This window comes from Salvelinus namaycush, chromosome 8, assembly GCF_016432855.1.
Source record: "Salvelinus namaycush isolate Seneca chromosome 8, SaNama_1.0, whole genome shotgun sequence".
In the NCBI taxonomy this organism is placed as follows: domain Eukaryota; kingdom Metazoa; phylum Chordata; class Actinopteri; order Salmoniformes; family Salmonidae; genus Salvelinus; species Salvelinus namaycush.
Window position 1 is genome coordinate 48,961,007 of NC_052314.1, and position 21,049 is coordinate 48,982,055.

At 40.5% G+C, this 21,049-nt stretch overlaps 1 protein-coding gene across 3 annotated transcripts in view; it reads left to right on the forward strand.

Annotated features, from left to right (window-relative positions):
* Positions 1-21,049, forward strand: part of tmem131l (transmembrane 131 like) — a 108,218-nt gene that overhangs the window by 10,614 nt on the left and 76,555 nt on the right. For all 3 annotated transcript variants that reach the window (XM_038999890.1, XM_038999892.1, XM_038999891.1), the window contains exon 3: positions 10,974-11,014. In XM_038999890.1, coding sequence (XP_038855818.1) covers positions 10,974-11,014 — 41 coding nt within the window. The remainder of the gene's footprint in view (positions 1-10,973; positions 11,015-21,049) is intronic.

Here is a 21,049-nt window from a genome sequence, read left to right on the forward strand (position 1 = left end):
GATATTGCTTCAGCTTCAGACTGTAGATTCTCATAACCTGTAACGAAGGAAACAAAAAAAGTGAAAGTAACTTGTCCTGGTTTTAAGAATGATATTTCACATAGATTTCCGTAAGTAAGCATGTCCCGATTTTCAGGAAAACGTTGGACATTTCACCTAGATATCCCTAATATGATGACTGCGGTGTACAACATAGAAGCTTATCAGGTTCTGATCATTTTACACGGAACCCAAACCGGCTGCACGTGTGCGCTATCGTGCATACATTTATTTTGTCCCCCTACACCCAAACGCGATCACGACACGCAGGTTAAAATATCAAAACAAACTCTGAACCAATGACATTAATTTGGGAACAGGTCGAAAAGCATTAAACATATATGGCAATTTAGCTAGCTTGCACTTGCTAGCTAATTTGTCCTATTTAGCTAGCTTGCTGTTGCTAGCTAATTTGTCCTGGGATATAAACATTGAGTTATTTTACCTGAAATGCACAAGGTCCTCTACTCCGACAATTAATCCACACATAAAATGGCCAACCGAATCCTTTCTAGTCATCTCTCCTCCTTCCAGGCTTTTTCATCTTTGAACTTATATGGTGATCGGCATCTAAACTTTCAAAGTATTACCACGACGACCGGCAAAACAGTTCGTCTTTCAATCACCCACCTGGGTATAACCAATGAGGAGATGGCACGTAGGTATCTGCTTCTATTAACCAATGAGGAGATGGGAGAGGCAGGACTTTCAGCGCGATCTGCATCAGAAATAGAAAGGAGTTCTATTTTAGCCCATGGCATCGCAGATGCTCGTTGTCGCAATAATTGAATAACATGGATTTAAAAATTTATTTTGCAACGCTCGCGCAACGTGTCCGGTCTGGTCAGCATGTTACTATGCTTCTTCACCCGAGATTGGCCCCTCATTTTTCTTCGTAGTCCAAATAGGATGGTTTGGAACTGTAGATCCCTGCAGTTGTCTAATTTGCCATGTCATTTTCCTTCAGAAATGTTCAATGTAGAGTCAAGTTGCATAATAACAGGCCTAAAATAGGTTGTTCAAATGAGCTTATCCACACCCCTGCATCAATCTTCATTGGATCAATAGATATTGATAATGGTTCGGTTTGTTTCATATGTCTCCCCCCCACACTCATCTTCTTGCCGGTGTACTGAGGACATGTATATTTTGCATAAGATATGGGCAATACAGTGACTCTACCACCTGTATTTACTGCAAAGTTATTAACTTCTTTGGGATAGGTGGGACGGTAGCGTCCCACTTGGCCAAAATCCAGAAAGAATGTAGCGCGCCAAATTCAAATATTACTATAAAAATCAATCTTTCATGAAATCACACATGAAAGACACCAAATTAAAGCTACACATGTTGTGAATTGTTAGGTTAGATTACTTGTTGGTTATTACTGCATTGTCGGAACTAGAAGCACAAGCATTTCGCTACACTCGCATTAACATCTGCTAACCATGTGTATGTGACAAATACATTTGATTTGATTTGAATCCAGCCAACATGTCTGATTTCAAAAAGGATTTACGGGGAAAGCACACCAAACAATTATGTTAGCTTAGTACATATCCATAGAAAAACACAGCCATTTTCCCAGCAAAAGATAGTAGTCACAAAAAGCAGAAATAGAGATAAAATTAATCACTAACCTTTGATGATCTTCATCAGATGACACTCATAGGACATCATGTTACACAATACATTTATGTTTTGTTTGATAATGTGCATATTTATATCCACAAATCTCAGTTTACATTGGCGCCATGTTCAGAAATGCCTCCAAAATATCCAGAGTAATTGCAGAGAGCCACGTCAAATAACATAAATACTCATCATAAACTTTGAAAGATACATGTTTTACACAGAATTAAAGATACACTTGTTCTTAATGCAACCGCTGTGTCAGATTTAAAAAAAACTTTACGTAAAAAGCACACCATGCAATAATCTGAGACGGCGCTCAGATTTAACAACCTTTCTCCGCCATGTTGGAGTCAACAGAAATACGAAATTACATCATAAATATTCCCTAGAAGGGGTCTATTAGTTGCCCTCCACAGCATTCAGCAAACTTGCTGCTGAGCCAGACAGCTTCTTAAATTTCTGCATCAGCATTGTATCATTGTCCCGTTTCCGTTTTCCCTTAGACAGACCCTGCTTCTCCTGGCCATTCCTCATAAGAACACAGTTTCTTTTCGGACATTCTCGTTGCCAGTGACCAGAAACCTGCAATAATGACATACATTGGGGCAAAAAAGTATTTAGTCAGCCACCAATTGTGCAAGTTCTCCCACTTAAAAAGATGAGAGGCCTGTAATCATCAGGTACACTTCAACTATGACAGACAAAATGAGGGGAAAAAAATCCAGAAAATCACATTGTAGGATTTTTAATTTATTTATTTGCAAATTATGGTGGAAAATAAGTATTTGGTCACCTACAAACAAGCAAGATTTCTGGCTCTCACAGACCTGTAACTTCTTCTTTAAGAGGCTCCTCTGTCCTCCACTCGTTACCTGTATTAATGGCACCTGTTTGAACTTGTTATCAGTATAAAAGACACCTGTCCACAACCTCAAACAGTCACACTCCAAACTCCACTATGGCCAAGACCAAAGAGCTGTCAAAGGACACCAGAAACAAAATTGTAGACCTGCACCAGGCTGGGAAGACTGAATCTGCAATAGGTAAGCAGCTTGGTTAGAAGAAATCAACTGTGGGAGCAATTATTAGGAAATGGAAGACATACAAGACCACTGACAATCTCCCTCGATCTGGGGCTCCACGCAAGATCTCACCCCGTGGGGTCAAAATGATCACAAGAACGGTGAGCAAAAATCCCAGAACCACACGGGGGGACCTAGTGAATGACCTGCAGAGAGCTGGGACCAAAGTAACAAAGCCTACCATCAGCAAGGGCATTGAAGATGAAACGTGGCTGGGTCTTTCAGCATGACAATGATCCCAAACACACCGCCCGGGCAACGAAGGAGTGGCTTCGTAAGAAGCATTTCAAGGTCCTGGAGTGGCCTAGCCAGTCTCCAGATCTCAACCCCTTTGGGGGGTTTGAAAGTCCGTGTTGCCCAGCAACAGCCCCAAAACATCAGTGCTCTAGAGGAGATCTGCATGGAGGAATGGGCCAAAATACCAGCAACAGTGTGTGAAAACCTTGTGAAGACTTACAGAAAACGTTTGACCTCTGTCATTGCCAACAAAGGGTATATAACAAAGTATTGAGAAACTTTTGTTATTGACCAAATACTTATTTTCCACCATAATTTGCAATTAAATTCATTAAAAATCCTACAATGTGATTTTCTGGATTTTTTTTTCTCATTTTGTCTGTCATAGTTGAAGTGTACCTATGATGAAAATTACAGGCCTCTCTCATCTTTTTAAGTGGGAGAACTTGCACAATTGGTGGCTGACTAAATACTTTTTTGCCCCACTGTACACCAGGTTTCTCTTCTACTGAACAAATAATGTTGGTAGTTTCACTCGGAACCTGCACAACTCTTGATACCCATGTCTTGTGGATGCATCAAAGTTTTTGAACATTCGTCCAACTGTTTTGGGGATGCTGATTTATGTGTGATTACTGTCACCGGAGGTTTGTCTTCACTACCTGTTACAGCCTGTGTTCTGGTTGGCCTAAGACGTCATTCGTCACTGCTGTCAGATTCTGTTGACTCAAAGGCATGCAGTGCTGACCAGATGCTTGAAACCCGATCATCCTTGCGCAACTCAGCCTGAGGATAGATTGAGGGAACAAAGGGTCCACTTGTGGGGGTCAAGTCTATTTTTTACGACCCTTGCCTGTAATTGTTGAATTTCTTCTTTCAAGGTTTTGATATGTTCACCAAGAGCTTTCAAACTATCCTTATCTTTCTGCAATATCCTGTCATGATTCTCCAGAAAGAATTTCTCATCCCGTTAACCTACTTTGGCTATAACAGTCAACGAGTTAGACATCTGTATTTTTCCTCAAGCTTTTTGTATATCAGATTCCATATTCCATCTTTGTCAACAATGACAGAATATTTCTTTATTATCTCTTGTCTACACTTCTCTACTTTGAAATGGTTCTTCATATCACTAGACAGTGAATTTAAAATCTTTTTCATTCTCACATCCGGAGGAGCTGTTCCGTACTTTTCCAGAGTGCTTTTCTCACTTAACAATGGCGTTATATTAACTTCAAAAGTTGGATCATATATTTCTGTTTATATATTAATTTAACCCCAAAGGATGTGTGTGTAACCCCTTTTGAGGACTCAAATCTCTTCTAGAACACACAGTCTCTGTAGGGCCTGGCTACCCATAAAAGTTATGTTCACTTCAAAAAGCTTGTTGAAGGCTTACGTTAACCACGTGTAAAAATTGCTACTCTACTAGGAACTCCTATGCAACAGGGTTTCACAAAAAGAAAGGACTCTAACCATTTAATAGAGGACTTGAACCCCTATAATAGAGAACAAAGACAAAGGACTTAAACCTTATACATCACAGATACGTATCACTCATTGCATGCACTAATTTTAACCTGATTTGGTTCTTTTAAAATGGTATTGGTCTAGACTCAGCCAGCACTATGGCATCAATCAGGAGATTAAGAGGTGACTCCCAAAGTGGGTTGCGCTCAGCCTTCTCTCTTCTGGATCAACACAGTTGAGTTGTTCTTGTTCAGACAATTCATCCGGGTCACGGCACCAAATGTTAGCATTTGTTACTCTTAAATATCACAGTCCCCAAAGCAAATCAGTGGGAGGAAAATAGGTTTTATTCATATTCAAAAAGGACGAATCATGTGGGGAGGTAGATGTTCATGCTCCCCTGTCCTCAGGTGATTCTCCCTGAGTGATTCTCTCCAGTGAACAAAGGGACAGGATGTAGTTTATAACCCATCCCTAGCCTGTGGTTGACCAGTTAGAATTCCTTGCAACAAAACTGGGCCAATGGCCAACTAACAAGTATCCTATTTCAGGCTCACTGTATAGACAAATTCCTCCCATGTCTCTGACCCGTTGCTCATTAATCCCCTATTACAGAAAAAACACTATTTCCAATGATCGTTAGTACTCTATTGACCTATCATACTCTGCGTTGTGTATTTATCTTCAAAATCTTCTTACACAACCATCACAAGACCCCCCCCCCCCCCCCCCGCACTCAAGGTGAGTGCCACTATCCAACACACATGTCAAAAGACAAAAGGAAGAACTGCAAGCATTGCACAAAACATGGGGGGGAAAGGGGGAAATGACAGATCTTCTGTCAGAAATGCCAGTTCGCTTTTTGTTTCCTGGCAGAGAGGGACTGCTTCAGACTATCACGACATGCACAAGCTACAGTGAAAGTGAAATCTAATCATCTACACCTGGGTTGTAAAATGAACACAAATGCCATTTGTAAATAATACAACTTATTTCAGCTAATGTCACGTGTGTAACCAAGTTTGTTTGAGAAGACAATTTTGTATATTTTTTGTTGTTGTATATCTGTTGCTTTTATATTGTTTTTGTAAGTAGTTCATTTGTATGTAGAACCAATACATTGGATATGCATAGGCTAAACGTTCAGGCACTTTGGAGAGGTTGAAATAACACTTGAATATCCCCTGTATGTCCCCCGACACCACCACAATGTTTGAGAGAGGCTGGTGTTGTAAGAATTTTTTGTTTTTATAGTGAACAATAATTTTTAGGCACATCCAGTGTGCAAAAACAGTACAGTTACCACATTTGGACACTTTGGAGAGGTTGAAAGGACAGTTGAATGTAGCCTGGATACCCCATACCACCACAATGTTTGAATGAGGTTGATATGATAGAATTTATGTTTTAATACTGAACAAAAGGCAATTAGGGATTGCAAATATGTAATAGCAATGGATTTATCTAATTTACAGACATATGCCAATTTGGAGAGGTTTAGGAACACTACTAAAACATCTGCCCATTTCTAATAGTTAGGTCTATCAATCCCATTTTTTTTCTGATGTTGTGGAAGCCATCTGATGTGTTTCCAGCTCTGGGCATCAATAATTCACTTATAGCTTGTCAATGAAAGATGACTTACAAAATATATATATATTTTTTAAACGGTTCTTTTGTGTGTGCTTGATCTTGTGTGTTCTGAATTATGTAACTCCTGTCTATCTTCTGATCATATTCTCCCAGATGTCGTGTTTCCAAATATACCAAGTTTTGGCATGTCAGAATCATGTAAGCACACATGAATAGCAGTTATTTTGGGGTATTTCTATTTAGATGGAAATCTTCATTTTGCCATTACATTTAAGAGGTTAAGCTGTTTCGCCTGGCATTGAAAATGTGCGCTCTCGTCAGGACACTGTTGTTCGGAGGAGCTAGCCAACAGCACCGCCAACACAATCTCTTCAAAAATTATGCCAGCTGATTCATGATTTAGACAGGCAGGCAGCGTTTCTCAGCCAATCTGTCTCGTCCCAACACCTTCATTACTATGGGACAGCTGGAGATCAAATTTGAATATTGAAACAATGTTGCACATGTTGGAGAGCTGGCTGGTCGTTCATTCTATCGGTTCGGTTGCTAGAGACGCGACCCAGTCGTTCTGTATCTATGGATGCGACACAGTCGTTCGTTCTAAATGTTCCATTGCCTAATAGCTGGCAACAGACTGACAGCAAGGATTATTTAAAATCTCCGATGTTGAAAACTAAATGTTAGTCTAAATTAAATGATGTCTGTATGCTTTTTATAGTGACGATCAACTTCATAAATTGCCTTGCTGGTCTGATGAGACAGTGGATTGCGCAGTCAGATGGAACAGAGTAAATGGGCATTTTAATGTCATAGATTTAGCCGGTGGTGGAATAGACACCGGCTGGGATGTGGTTTTAACCAATCAGCATTCAGGATTAGACCCACCCGTTGTACAATTAAACATATTGCATTACATTTCATAACACTTTTCACAACACACTCAGGCCACTACTCTACTACCACATATCTCCAATACACAATCCATATGTACTTGTGTGTAGAGTGCTTGTGTTAGTATGTGTATGCAAATTGCAAGGGGTGAACAGATTGCACGTCTGATTTATTGAGTTCTCCATATGGTCAATATTAAAGGGAACTTCATTGAATATAATAGTCTTAAATTCAATATCGATGCACAATTTCTTCATAAAATGTCATATGGGTGCAAAATGCACTTCGTGGAACAACCTATTATCTGTTGTAAGATCTTGTCTTAATGGGAAGGAAATACATCTGTTTTGTTTCCTTGATAGCGTTTATGCCTAAATGCTCTGATGTCCAAACTGTATTTTTTACGATAGATTGGCCTAGCCTAATCCGATTTTAAGAAGTCTTAACTTCCATTGTAATTGTCGTAATATCTGTTCAAGATGAGTCAACTTGGTCTGTCTCTTTGGCTCCATTTAGATAGGCAGCCCAAATCTATTTTTTCCCACCAATTGGTGTTTTGACCAATCAACTCTGAATAGATCTGACGAGAAAAGATCTAATGTGATTTAGACAAAAGACCAATTGGTGGAAAAAAGCTCAGAATTGGGCTGCCTGTGTGAATAGTCGAAGAAACAACAATATATTACCACTTCCATGCTTTGTTAAATGTTTAAATTGAGTTTGATCCATGTGTGACTAGGCGTATATGCATGCAACGTCATATAGGCTAGGTAGATTAACCTATACTGAACAAAAATATAAACGCAATGCTTTCAATGATTGTACTGAGTTACAGTTCATACAAGGAAATGTCACTGGAAATAAATTCATTAGGCCCTAATCTATGGATTTCACATGACTGGGAATACAGATACCTTAAAAAAATGATTGCCTCACAATAGGCCTCAGGATCTCATCACGGTATCTCTGTGCATTCAAATTGCCATCGATTTAAAATGCAATTGTGTTCGTTGTCCATAGCTTATGCTTGCCCATACCAAAGCTCCACCGCCACCATGGGGCACTTTGTTCCCAACGTTGACATTAGCAAACCGCTTTCCCACATGACGCCATACACATGGTCTGTGGTTGTGAGGCCGGTTGGACGTACTGCCAAATTCTCTAAAATGACATTGGAGGCGGCTTATGGTAGAGAAATTAGCATTCAATTCTCTGGCAACAGCTCTGGTGGACATTCCTGCAGTCAGCGTACCAATTGCACGCTCCCTCAACTTGAGGTGTCTGTGACATTGTGTGAAAAAACTGCACATTTTAGAGTGGCCTTTGGTTGTCCCCAGCACAAGGTGCACATGTGTAATGATCATGCTGTTTAATCAGCTTCTTGATATTCCACACCTGTCAGGTGGATGGATTAATTTAGCAAAGAAGAAATGCTCACTAACAGGGATGTAAACACATTCGTGTACTAAATTTGAGAGAAATAAGCTTTTTTGTGTATGGAACTTTTTATTTACTGGACTGATAGCCTGCGTCTGAGGGGAGGGAGGGATCAGCGGTGAGGCTGCCAGTAACCCGACTCACCGTACCTCCTCTCTTCGCTGAGAAAGGGGAAACAGTCTTCCAGCTGATAGCGAAACAAACTTAAATCGCACTGCATTACTTCTGCCTCATGCACCAATTAATGTTGTTACTCCTATGACCAGAGAAAGTGAAATATTCCTCAATATTTAAAAAGACACAAGATGCAAATAATAAACTATTAATAAACTTCTCAAAACAATTTGCTATCGTTATTCATTGCTGTGCTGGTTGTAGGCTAGTATTTTATGGCTTATAAAACTGTTGAACAAAGTGTTGACAGTGCTGAATAACATCTTAAACATGAACTTACTCATAAAAACAGCAGCTCTTTGCAGAATTTGTTGGGTCTCTCTTTCTAGTCATGGTTTTGAAATCTCACATTATCAACTTTGCTGTCCGAGGCTTCTTTTTACAGTCTATGGCTTGAGGAAGCTCCGATAACCATGTCTGCAGTTAACTGATTGGCCAACAGTAGGCCTATAGGTGGACTTGATTTGCTCTCTGGCCCTGCCGAGTAGGCAGAGTTCTACCTTAAGACACATTTAAAAGGTTCAAAATGAGCACACTTTGCCTTCCCGGCGCTAGTGCTGCTGAATCAAGTGCACCTACCGTCAACAGCACAAAGGGGGGGTGTATTGGAACGCAAGGCTTTATCGTTGGGTTTTTACATACATTTTTGGTGATTGACTAGGAATGGCTTGGAGGTTGGTGATCACTGCTGTAAAGAATAAAATAAAAAAAATCCCCTTCTGGCAACACCAACGCCTCCATTGTATAAAAGGTGGCTGCATGCACAAAGTTATTACTGTACTTTAAAACCCACTATCCCCACACAGCCACTCTCCTCCTGTTGCACAAAAAAGCCAATGTACTGCTGAGAGCTCGCCAATGTGACTCGTGTCATGGGCCCCAGATTGTTCCTATGGAAGTGAGCTGTTCAATGGTAGCAAAGAGTCCGGCTAACACTCCGGTTTACAAAGCTGTATGTCATTTTTTTTTTTTTTATCTCTGTGGCTCCTACATTTAAGTGATAATGCCAGAGAATCCAATGTTTAGAGGATGTATTAGTAACACTGGCTTCGAGGGCATTATTATTATTTTATTTAACATTTTATTTAACTAGGCAAGTCAGTTAAGAACACATTCTTATTTACAATGACGGCCTACCCCTGCCAGACGGTGCTGGGCCAATTGTGCGCTGCCCTATGGGACTCCCAATCACGGCCGGTTGTGATGCAGCCTGGATTTGAACCAGGTACTGCAGTGACGCCTCTTGCACTGAGATGCAGTGTCTTTGACCACTGCGCCAATGTCATACAACGGGTTACCAACATGTTCAAATAATGATTGACACATTTTCAGAAATGTTATTTTTATGAGTTTATTCATACCATTTCAATCTTCCACAAGTCCCGACACACATCTAGGGCTGTTACCCAAGCTGGCTGGTCGTTCATTCTATCGGTTCGGTTGCTAGAGACGCGACCCAGTCGTTCTGTATCTATGGATGCGACACAGTCGTTCGTTCTAAATGTTCCATTGCCTAATAGCTGGCAACATTCTTATCCCTTGCTAGCTAGCCAACTATGGCTAACTTAGTCACGTCAAAATGTGCAGCCAGAATAACCGCAAAGTAGCCGCATTTGCATTTGTTATAGCTGGTTTTTTCATGATTTTGACTGGCTGAGAAACGCTGCCTGCCTGTCTCTCGTCCCGACACGTTCATTACTATGGGACAGCTGGAGATCGAATTTGAATATTGAAACCGTGTTGCAAATGTCTGGGAGACAGACAGCAAGGTTTATTTAAATCTCCACTGTTAAATTTAAGGTTAGTTTAAAAGAAATGTGAGATAATGTCTAGATGCTTTTTATAGTGGAGATCAGCCAATCAATTTATAAACTTGATGACAGTGGATTGCGCCGGTGGTAACTTGTGGAATAGACACCGGCTGGGATGCGGTTTCAACCAATCAGCATTCAAGATTACACCTACCCGTATAAGAAGTACATAATGTACCCGTGCACCTGCTTTGAGCATCAGTGTTGTCACAATGGGCCACCATTCACCTTAGGAGAATTTAGAAAGATAGTCATTTTGTTGTTGCGTCTTTTTTTTCATACGGCATTCCTTTTATCCAAAACTGTACGTTTATAACATTTCTAACTTAGACGGCAGCTAATTTGTTGACGCATTTGGGTTTATGTAAGCCTAACACTCTTGATTAATTATATTTGTCCATTGTTTATTCATTATCAAGTGCTGAAATCCTACTAATGATGCTCATCATATACTAATTTGCACTTTAATACAATGACTCAATATAGAAACTATTAGGCTAAACTGTAATTACAAGACAAATATACATTCTTTAACCTGCTATGTCTTTATGGAGGTTTAGTTGTTGTTTTGTAATTTAGTTGTTTTGTTTGCTTGTCTACGTAGGTGGAAGAGCGCAGCAAAGACAGTCTTCCACTGGAAGAGAGGTAAGATCTTCTAATCCTTGATATCCCTTGGCGACGACAAACCAACATTCTTGTTATGTTACTCATTTGTTTCACTCACACCACGCCCCACAACAACCATAGGTGAGGAAAATGGCAGATAAATAATATCCCACCATGATCCGAAAGGATTTGATCTCTGAGGGGAGAGAAAATGTAGAAACAGCCAAGTGTAGGTAAGTTAGGACTATGGAAACAAACCACAGCAGCAGTATGCAGTTTAATTGAAGCTTGGATTGTGACAGGTGTGTATCTTTCAGATGAGAGAACCAAAGTGGGCGAAAGACAGAAAAGTGGGGGTGGTGTGCAGAGTGGAATAAGATTTGTGTCGTTAAATCAAGCATCATTTTGACTTGTCACACACATTCACATCCACTGTAATGTGTAGACTACATGTATTCAGATGCATTTATAGTAGGGATGCACGATATATCGGTGAAGATATCGTAATCGGCCGATATTAGCTAAAAATGCCCAAATCAACATCGGCCCGATGTCTAGTTTAACGCCGGTGTGCAAAACCGATGTCAAAGCTGACGTGCATATCTTTATAACGTAGGTACATGACGTAATGACGCCACATAAAATTGTGCGCTACACGTGCAATACAGCATTCCTAACCTAGCCCACAATGTCTGCTGTGTGGATCGAGCAGTCATTTGAAAGAGTAAGAAAATTTCAGTGAGACAACTCAAAGGTGAAATCCATTAAACACCAAGATAATGGAATTCATTGCCCTTGACAATCAACCGTTCTCTGTCGTGGGTGATGTTGGCTTTCGCCGACTGGTCGAGCACCGGTACACACTACCAAGTGCTCTATTTTTCAGATGTTGTCCTACCGGAGTTGCACAGTAATAGCGTCACTGCTATTAGCTTCACGACTGACATTTGGACCAGCGATATCAGCCCCATGAGCATGATGAGTCTGACAGCACAGTGGGTCGTCGAGGATTTCGTACTGAGAGAAGTCGTATTTCATTCTCATGAATGTGCTGGTTGTCATACCGCTGCTGCCATTTCAATGGCATTTGCGAACATGTTTGAAACTTGGAAACATAAACACACTAGCTAGCTCCATTCAAACAACTGACTCGGGGAAATAAGCTCATCAACTTTGCTTGCAGCAGACGTGATACCCTCTGTCATGGCATTGAAACGCCTGCTCAACAGGCATTCTCTCTTTACTGTGTCGCCACCATGCTCGATGCTATGTACAAGGACCGCTACTTTGATGCAGACAAGAAACAGGGCTTACGTGAAATGTTACATACACAGCTGGACATGATGGAAACGGAGACAGTGACAGTGCGCACCAAGGAAGTTAGGCCACGGACAGACAAACAGCTGAAACTTCACTGCTTGACATGTATGATGAAATCCTGGTTGAGAATGAAACGACTGAACAAATGAACTACGAAACAGCACAGCAAGTAAGTGAAAGAAATAGGTTTTGATTGTTTTACTGGTAATGGGGACATATGTAAATGCCAACAAAATTACTTTTTGGTCAGTGTGTGTGTGTGTAACCTTTTATTTAACTAGGCAAGTCAGTTAAGAACAAATTCTTATTTACAATGACGGCCTACCGCTGCCAAACCCGGACGACACTGGGCCAATTGTGCGCCCTCCTATGGGACTCCCAATCACGGCCGGATGTGGTACAGCCTGGATTCGAACCAGGGACTGTAGTGACGCCTCTTGCACTGAGATGCCGTGCCTTAGACCGCTGCATCTGTGTGTGTGTGTTAACTGTTGAACTGTACTAGAATGCTTAAATGGCCGCTAGAATTTTAATTATCGGTATCGGGTTTTTTGGAAGGAAAATATCAGATATTGGTATCGGCCAAAAAAATGTAATATTGGCCCATCACTAATTTTATAGTGTGTGTATGTATTCCGATAAATTGTATGTATGTTGTGTGCATTTATTCATTGTGTACTGAAGTCTATGCCTAGCCTAGATGTTTTAGATACTGGAGTTCCAGAGGGGATTCTAAGAGGGCCTTATTGGGGCCTTTTCAATATGGTGTGGTGTTTATGTTGGTATGAGTGTGGGGGGCGTGAACACGAGTGGCAGAGAGCGAAAGAGCGTCACGGTAATACATTCCAGACTAATTTTAGAACTCCTTTAAAGAAAATGCAGTCAAGGTCCATCTGACCAGAGTTTTTTTGTTTCATTCCAGATTGGGAAAAGTCTCCTTTCTTAACGAATAGAACATTGATATGTAATACATCTTGACGGCAGTTAAATGTGTTCTTGTTACATGAAAGACTGGAAGCATAGATGCCAATAGCTTATTTGAAGTGTTGACCCTGGTGCTGCGTTTAAGATAACAAAATGAACTGGTTTGGCAATGAGTGAGGACATTCCACATTCAAGCACATTCATACTGTGAATATAGGCCTATTCTTTTGTGTTTTCTGGTTAGCCATAGCACTAGTGACTAGAGAATGACATTACAAGAGATGATAAGTCAGAACTGCGACTTCTTTTGCTATCAAATTTCTTTGATCTAACATATAGCTGGGACTGTCATGGCAGCCACTGTTGGCTAGCTACGTGCTGCTGGTTAGTGTCAGCTTCTTCTAAAAGCCCCCTGACAGTCAAGAAACAGAGCCCTGAGTCTCCTGTGTGTACTCAACTTGTCACTGTGGCACTGTAAGTGGCCCCAGTTGCTCGCTCACAAATCCCTGAAGGGAATTATGTTTTGTATGGGAAGTTGGCATTTGATTTACTAGCTAACACGTAGCTAACCTAGCCTAGCCTACATCTTAGGCTGTTGCTAAAAATGTCCCCCAGTATAAACACACTGGGAAGGTGTGGAGTCCTTGGACAGAGCTAACATTCAACAACACTGAATTTAATACTAAACAGTGCCGCGCTCCTCAGCGCATTGGTAGAAAGTGTCACTTGATGACTTCCTACAATCTCCTTATCAGTAGCTATACGAGCTAACCGTGTGCTAGCAGGATGCACCATTTTGATTTTAACTTCAAATAGCTGTTGATTGATTTCCTTAGGCACATTCCCTGCAGACCCAGTGTGGAAGTGTCTCTGAGCCCAGAGAAGTGATAGGAAAGCGGGGACAGGCAGGGCTGGTTGAATCCCCTCGACCTGGGGACCAGGGCTCCAGGGCCTCTTGTTCCTGGGTTATCGTACCTCTTGACGCAAGGTGCCATCACTCTTCTCCCACCTTGAAAATAGGCTGGAGATAGGGGGAGCGGGTCTTGGCCAATGACCTCGCTGTTTGTGTGTGTCAGGGATAACAAACAATTGCCTGGTTTCCCCAAAAAAAATTAGAATGAAAAGCTGATAAATAAAACTGTTGCCTGCCAAAATGCCTGGGAGAAAAAAAATACCATTGCAAGATATGCCCATCAATGAATAAAAAGTATTATCAGTCAATGTTTTAAACTGGCCCGTGTTTTTTTGTTAGTTGTGTTGGATAAATAAGATAAATGATGACTATCACACGTGCACAGCATGCAGAGCCTATTTTGAGTGGTATTTTTCCTGCAGTTCCTCAGTTGGTTGCTGCTGGAGTTTAAAAAAACGTGCTTTTATAAGCCCATTCTTTGCGCGACAATTCTAAATGCAATCTCAGGTTAACAGTTTTGGTGAACGATTAAAACAAGCTACTATTTTTTTCAACTGGTAATTGAAGTGCCCCTCCCATTCAAGTGCAAGCAACAGGCTATCAGTGCATCACCCAACACTTTACATGGTGATCTGGAAGCTGGAGGGAATATGCATTTTGAAAACATCCTTTATTGTTTGAAACCTGAATGTTTTATTTCATATTTTGAGGCATGTCTTACCTTGCTTCAAAGTAGCCTATAGGCAAACTCCGACCATGTAATTATTGTATAAAGACTTCATAGGCTAGGCGGCATGTGAGTTTAAAGTTTGGTGAAGCTTACAATTTATCCTACCGTTCTGCGTACCAGTTATAATGATTTTCATATACACATTTTCGTGGAACAGTTTCATTTCAATAATGACGTTTTTCCTTTCTCAAAATCATTGTCACGTGGTTAATCATAAATATCTGGATTAAAATGATAAAAATCTCAATGTCAGCTAATGTGAGATAACCAGCCTCTGCCATGTGGACACATTGATACTAGGGATGCACCGATATTACATTTTTGGCCGATACCGGTATCAAATATCCCCCCCCCCCCCCCACCGATAACCGATATTTAACATTTTAGCTGCCTTTTAAGCGTTCTAGTACAGTTAAATAGTTGACACACACACTGACCCAAAAGTTATTTTGTTGGCATTTACGTATGACCCCATTACCAGTAAAACCTATTTATTTCACTTACTTGCTGTGCTGCTTCGTTGTTCATTTGTTCAGTCTCAATCAGGATTTCATCATACAGGTCAAGCAGTGAAGTTTCATCACTGTCTGTCCGTGGCGTCTCTTCCTCGGTACGCAACTCCCACTGTGTCCGTTTCTATCTTGTCCAGCTGTGTATGTAACATTTCACGTAAACCATGTTTCTTGTCTGCATTGAAGTAGCGGTCCTTGTACCTAGCATCGAGCATGGTGGCGACACAGTAACGAGGCTCTGACAGAATGCCACCGAATCACTTGTTCACAGCCTCTTGTAGAGTACTTTTGTAAGTTTTAACCCCACGGTCTGTGTCGGCAGTTTTGTTGAGCAGGCGTTTCAATGCCATGACAGAGGGTATCACGTCTGCTGCAGACAAGCTTATTTCTCGAGTCAGTTGTTCGAATGGAGCTAGGAGTGTTTTCAAGTTTCAAACATGTTCTCAAATGCCATTGAAATGGCAGCAGCGGTATGAGAACCAGCACATTCTTGAGCATGTAATACGGCTTTCCTCAGTACGAAATCCTCGTCGACCCATTGTGCTCATGGGGTTGACATCGCTGGTCCAAATGTCAGTCGTGAAGCTAATGGCAGTGACGCCCATAGCAAGTAGCTCATGGATGTGCGTTCCAACAATACTGTGGAACTCCGGTAGGGCAACATCTGAATAATAGTTCTTGCTTGGTAGTGTGTACCGGCGCTCGAGGTACTCGACCAGTCGGCGAAGCCAACATCATCCACGACAGAACAGTTGATTGTCAAGGGCAATGAATTCCATTCTTGGTGTTTAATGGATTTCACCTTTGAGTTGTCTCGCTGAAATGTTCTTACTCTTTTCAAATGACTGCTCGACTTGAACTTGTTTAGTTGTTGGGATTGTGCGATTAGTATTTTTCTGCTTTTGTTCTGTGTAGCGTTGGATGTTTCGTGGCGTCAGTACGTCATCTGCCTACGTTATATAGGTATGCACGTCAGTTTTGCACATCGGCGTTAAACTAGACATCTAGCTGATGCCTATGTTGGCATTTTTAGCTAATATCGACTGATTCCGATTTGCTTACCGATATATTGTGCATCCCTAAATAATACACCGTGATCCATTGGCGCCTAAAAGAATTGAGCACATGGTACTCATAGCGTATAGGCAAGTGCAGCAGTAGGCCTATAACTTCCATTGCTCTTTCACACCAAGGACTGGTTATTATTAAGGGAGAGATTGTTTGTGTTTTCAAATAGATTACTGTGAGGAACAATAGTTTTACTATATAATTTGCAATGGATGTGAAAAAAATAAAAAAAATACAAAATTATTTCCTACATTTCCACGCAGCAAGCCAGGTACATCCATGCATGCTCAGGTGCACGCACTCCCTCAACATTATCAGGACAGTGAAACCAGACACATACTCACATGATTACTCCAAACAAAAGATAATACAAAAAATTGACAAATCTCGTAAATGATGGTTATGAAATAAACCAAAACTTGTTTCTCACAAGTGTAGCAGGTTGTGAACTATGCGAACGGTAAATGACTAATTAATACACGCATTAACAGAAATGTACAATGCCTTCAGAAAGTATTCAGACCCCTTGACTTCCACATTTTGTTACGTTACAACCTTTTTCTAAAGTTGATATATTTTCCTCAGCAATCTACACAATACCCCATAATGACAAAAATAAAAACCTTATTTTACATAAGTATTCAGACCCGTTGCTATGAAACTCGAAATTGAGCTCAGGTGCATCCTGTTTCCATTGATCATCCTTGATGTTTCTAAAACTTAATTGGAGTCCATGTGGTAAATTCAATTGATTTGACATGATTTGGAAAGGCACACACCTGTCTATATACTTCCCCACAGTTGACAGTGCATGTCAGAGTCAAGGGGTCTGAATACTTTCTGAATGCACTGTATTTAACCAAATTATGGGGATTAACGGTACATATACTACTGGTGCCATATATAATGGGGAATTGATAAAAAATTGAAGGGCAAACAGTTCACACAATGAATGCAGAAAAATTGGCAGAAGACAGCTCATCGATTCTGGAGCGAGTCGCCTATATCTTCACCCTTCTTGTCTCAACATTTGAAATTAAACTCAAGACACATTATCTTCACACATATTTTAGATGCTTTTCACTGACAGCCGCTACTCAATAATCAGTTAGGCCTATTGACCCACGCGCTGCTCAAACTGTGGGATTCCCAAATAAGCATAGGTTTTGAAAAATCCACAGCAATCTTTTAAAAGAAGCTAATGATCCTCGAATCCTCTTGCTAAATCATGCTTTTGAATGATTTTATATGCAGGTGTAATTATATAATTTTGGCAAATTTAATTTCCATTTACTTCTATTTCCTGTTGGTTTTCATATCAACTTTCTTTCGTTGTCCAGAAGCCAAAGACACAATCCTTGTCATATTAGCAACCCATTCTAGTTATTGAATCTTTAGATTCCCCCTCTTTCTAAGTTTAACAGATTTTCATCTAGATTTATCTTTCATCTAGACATTTCATGAAATTAAAATCTTCCCGGTCATGTTGTCCTGCACCACATTTTCCTAACGGAAACCTTGGTGTGTGTGTGTGCTTCTTTCTCTTGCTAGCTCTCTCCCTGTGTCACTTGCTACTGTGTTTGTGTGTGTCTACCTGTCTGTCAGCTGGTCCCATTCCCCTTGGCCCTAACCCATATCGCTTACACCATACAGATCTGCAAACATTTAAAAGTATAGGGATCGAGCTAGGACCAGCTGTGTGACACTTTCTCTGCTCTCTCCACTTCATTGTTATGTTGATAGTCCTCTTTCCTCCCATCCACTTCATTCAGTTAATGGAGTAGCATCCGTTGCTCAGAGACCGAGAGCCTTGACAATGAGTGGTCGTCCTAATCTTAATTCAACTCATTGCTATCGTCTCCATGGTTTTGATCAACATTCTAGAGAAGGGCAGGCTTAGCAGAAAGTTTCTTCCCTTCTTGCTCCTTGGTCGGTCTTGTCTGTACAGTCATACATAGCAGCACTGAGCAAAGCTCGAGAAGGAATGCAGTAGTGGTAGCCGTCTAGTATAAGACTATCTTGTAGGTGCATTGAATATGCCTGCCACCCACTGCTCCCTTGCAGTCTTACTTATTTCAGTGAAAGCCACCCTTGGTTCAAAGCTGAACACCAAACTAAACTCCCACCCTGCTATCATCTCATAGCAGTTGTGTGTTGTGGGTGGTGCACTGTGGTTTTACAAGGCTCTAAAAGCACACAGAGGCCTTATCAGCCTGGTGCAGAGCTGACTTACACTAGACAGCCCTCTCACGTTTAGGAAATCGAGCTTACCCATAATTACAGCCATTTCTGACTGAAAAGTTGTTACTGAAATCCCTAATTTGTTTAGGAAAAAATATTTCCTATTCTCTCAACCCTTGCTCTCTTTAAGTGACACACATGCATCACATACACGTGACCAATAGGGCCTGACCTATAGCATATAATCACATCAATAAATTGGTTATAACAAACTCTGAACACTGTAACACGCGGCAGTAAAATAGTTGCAGAGGACGTGACAAACTCGAAATGGGGGAATGTTTACTGGTTGCTCAGGAGGTAAAGGGGAAGTCAGATGTCGAATAAATTTGATTAGTTGTGGAAAATACTGGAGATATAGAAGGGGAAAAAATGTAAGGAGAAAGCGCTGCCTGCATATTGTGTGTGCCAAACAGATGCTGTTAGATTACAATACTTTTTCTGACCGTTTGGAACAACACTAATTATAAGCGTACCAGAGTCTGTAACGTTTTTTTTGTAAAGCTATTATTACAGCAAATACTAGTCACATTCATTCGTTAACCTCTCTGGGATATGTGGGACGGTAGCGTCCCACCTGGCCAACATCCAGTGAAAATGCAGAGCGCCAAATTCAAATAAATTACTATAAAAATTAAACTTTCATGAAATCACACATTCAATATACCAAATTAAAGCTACACTTGTTGTGAATCCAGCCAACTTGTCAGATTTCAAAAATGCTTTACGGCGAAAGCAAACAATGCTATTATCTGAGGATAGCACCCCAGCTAACAATCACACCATTATATTTCAACCCTCCTGGCGCGACACAAAACGCAGAAATAAAGATATAATTCATGCCTTACCTTTGACGAGCTTCTTCTGTTGGCACTCCAATATGTTCCATAAACATCACAAATGGTCCTTTTGTTCGATTAATATATATATATATATATATCCAAATGTCCATTTATTTGGCGCGTTTGATCCAGAAAAACACCGGTTCCAACTTGCACAACGTGATTACAAAATATCTCAAAAGTTACCTGTAAGCTTTGTCCAAACATTTCAAACTACTTTTGTAATACAACTTTAGGTATTTTTTAACGTAAATAATCGATAAAATTGAAGACGGGATGATCTGTGTTCAATACCGGAGGAAAACAATGTGTAGCATGCTTTCTGGTCACGCGCCTCTAACAAACAGTACACTTCACTGGAACCTCATTCTGAACATGGCTACTTCTTCATTTCTCAAAGGAAAAACCTCAACCAATTTCTAAAGACTGTTGACATCCAGTGGAAGCGATAGAAACCGCAGGAAGGTCCCTTAGAAATCTGGATTCCCAATGAAAACCCATTGAAAAAAGTGACCTAAAATTTTTTTTCTGAATGGGTTGTCCTCGGGGTTTTGCCTGCCAAATAAGTTCTGTTATAGTCACAGACATGATTCAAACAGTTTTAGAAACTTCAGAGTGTTTTCTATCCAATACTAATAATAATATGCATATATTAGCATCTGGAACTGAGTAGGAGGCAGTTTACTCTGGGCACGCTTTTCATCCAAACGTGAAAATGCTGCCCCCTATCCTAGAGAAGTTAATACAATTTCCGAAAGGAACGGTTTAGGCCTGTTTGTTTACTCTAATTATTTAGTGGTCGCTTTATTTTATTTTACTACTAAAATGCTTGATTGCATTTCAAATCATGAATGACTCGTATGCTGTGTGATGACATGACCGAATTAATGATTGATTGATACAGTAGCCTGTAGAAGTATTTTAATATAGGCCTCAGTAAGTTACGGTATTAAGACTAAACAGGATGTGCTCTTAGGCCTCCAGCTCAATGATGGTTATACAAGGCTGCTATACTAAAGCCTACTTACTAATGATAATGACATGACTTATTATAATGGTCATCATCATAATAATAACAATAAGATCAAGGAAAAAGCAGGGTTATTATAAATATAATTGTTCTATTTGGAACAGTGTAGCAATACTAAATAAATAATACCAGAGTCTGGTCCAGCCTTTGACAGCATAGCAAAGATTAAAAGCAGCCAGATTTGTGAAATTGTTTATCCGACGTGATTTTGTGAGGCTTGGTGCTCACGGAATCAGTAGGCTATTAAACACACACTCAAACAGGCAACAGAAGCAGGATCTGTGTTATTTCTGTAGATATATATGGATGATTTATAAATCCAGGCACCTTTTTAAGTTAGGCTATTGATTATAGACCTAAGTTGGTTTCCTCTCTCCTCACTTTTCTTAGGTAATTAAGGCAAGGGCTGTATTCTCGTCTCCTAACTCCGCTGCTACCTCCACCGCATTGTTCTCAACACCAATATGCTGGTTAAATGGTGTAGGAAAAGGGGC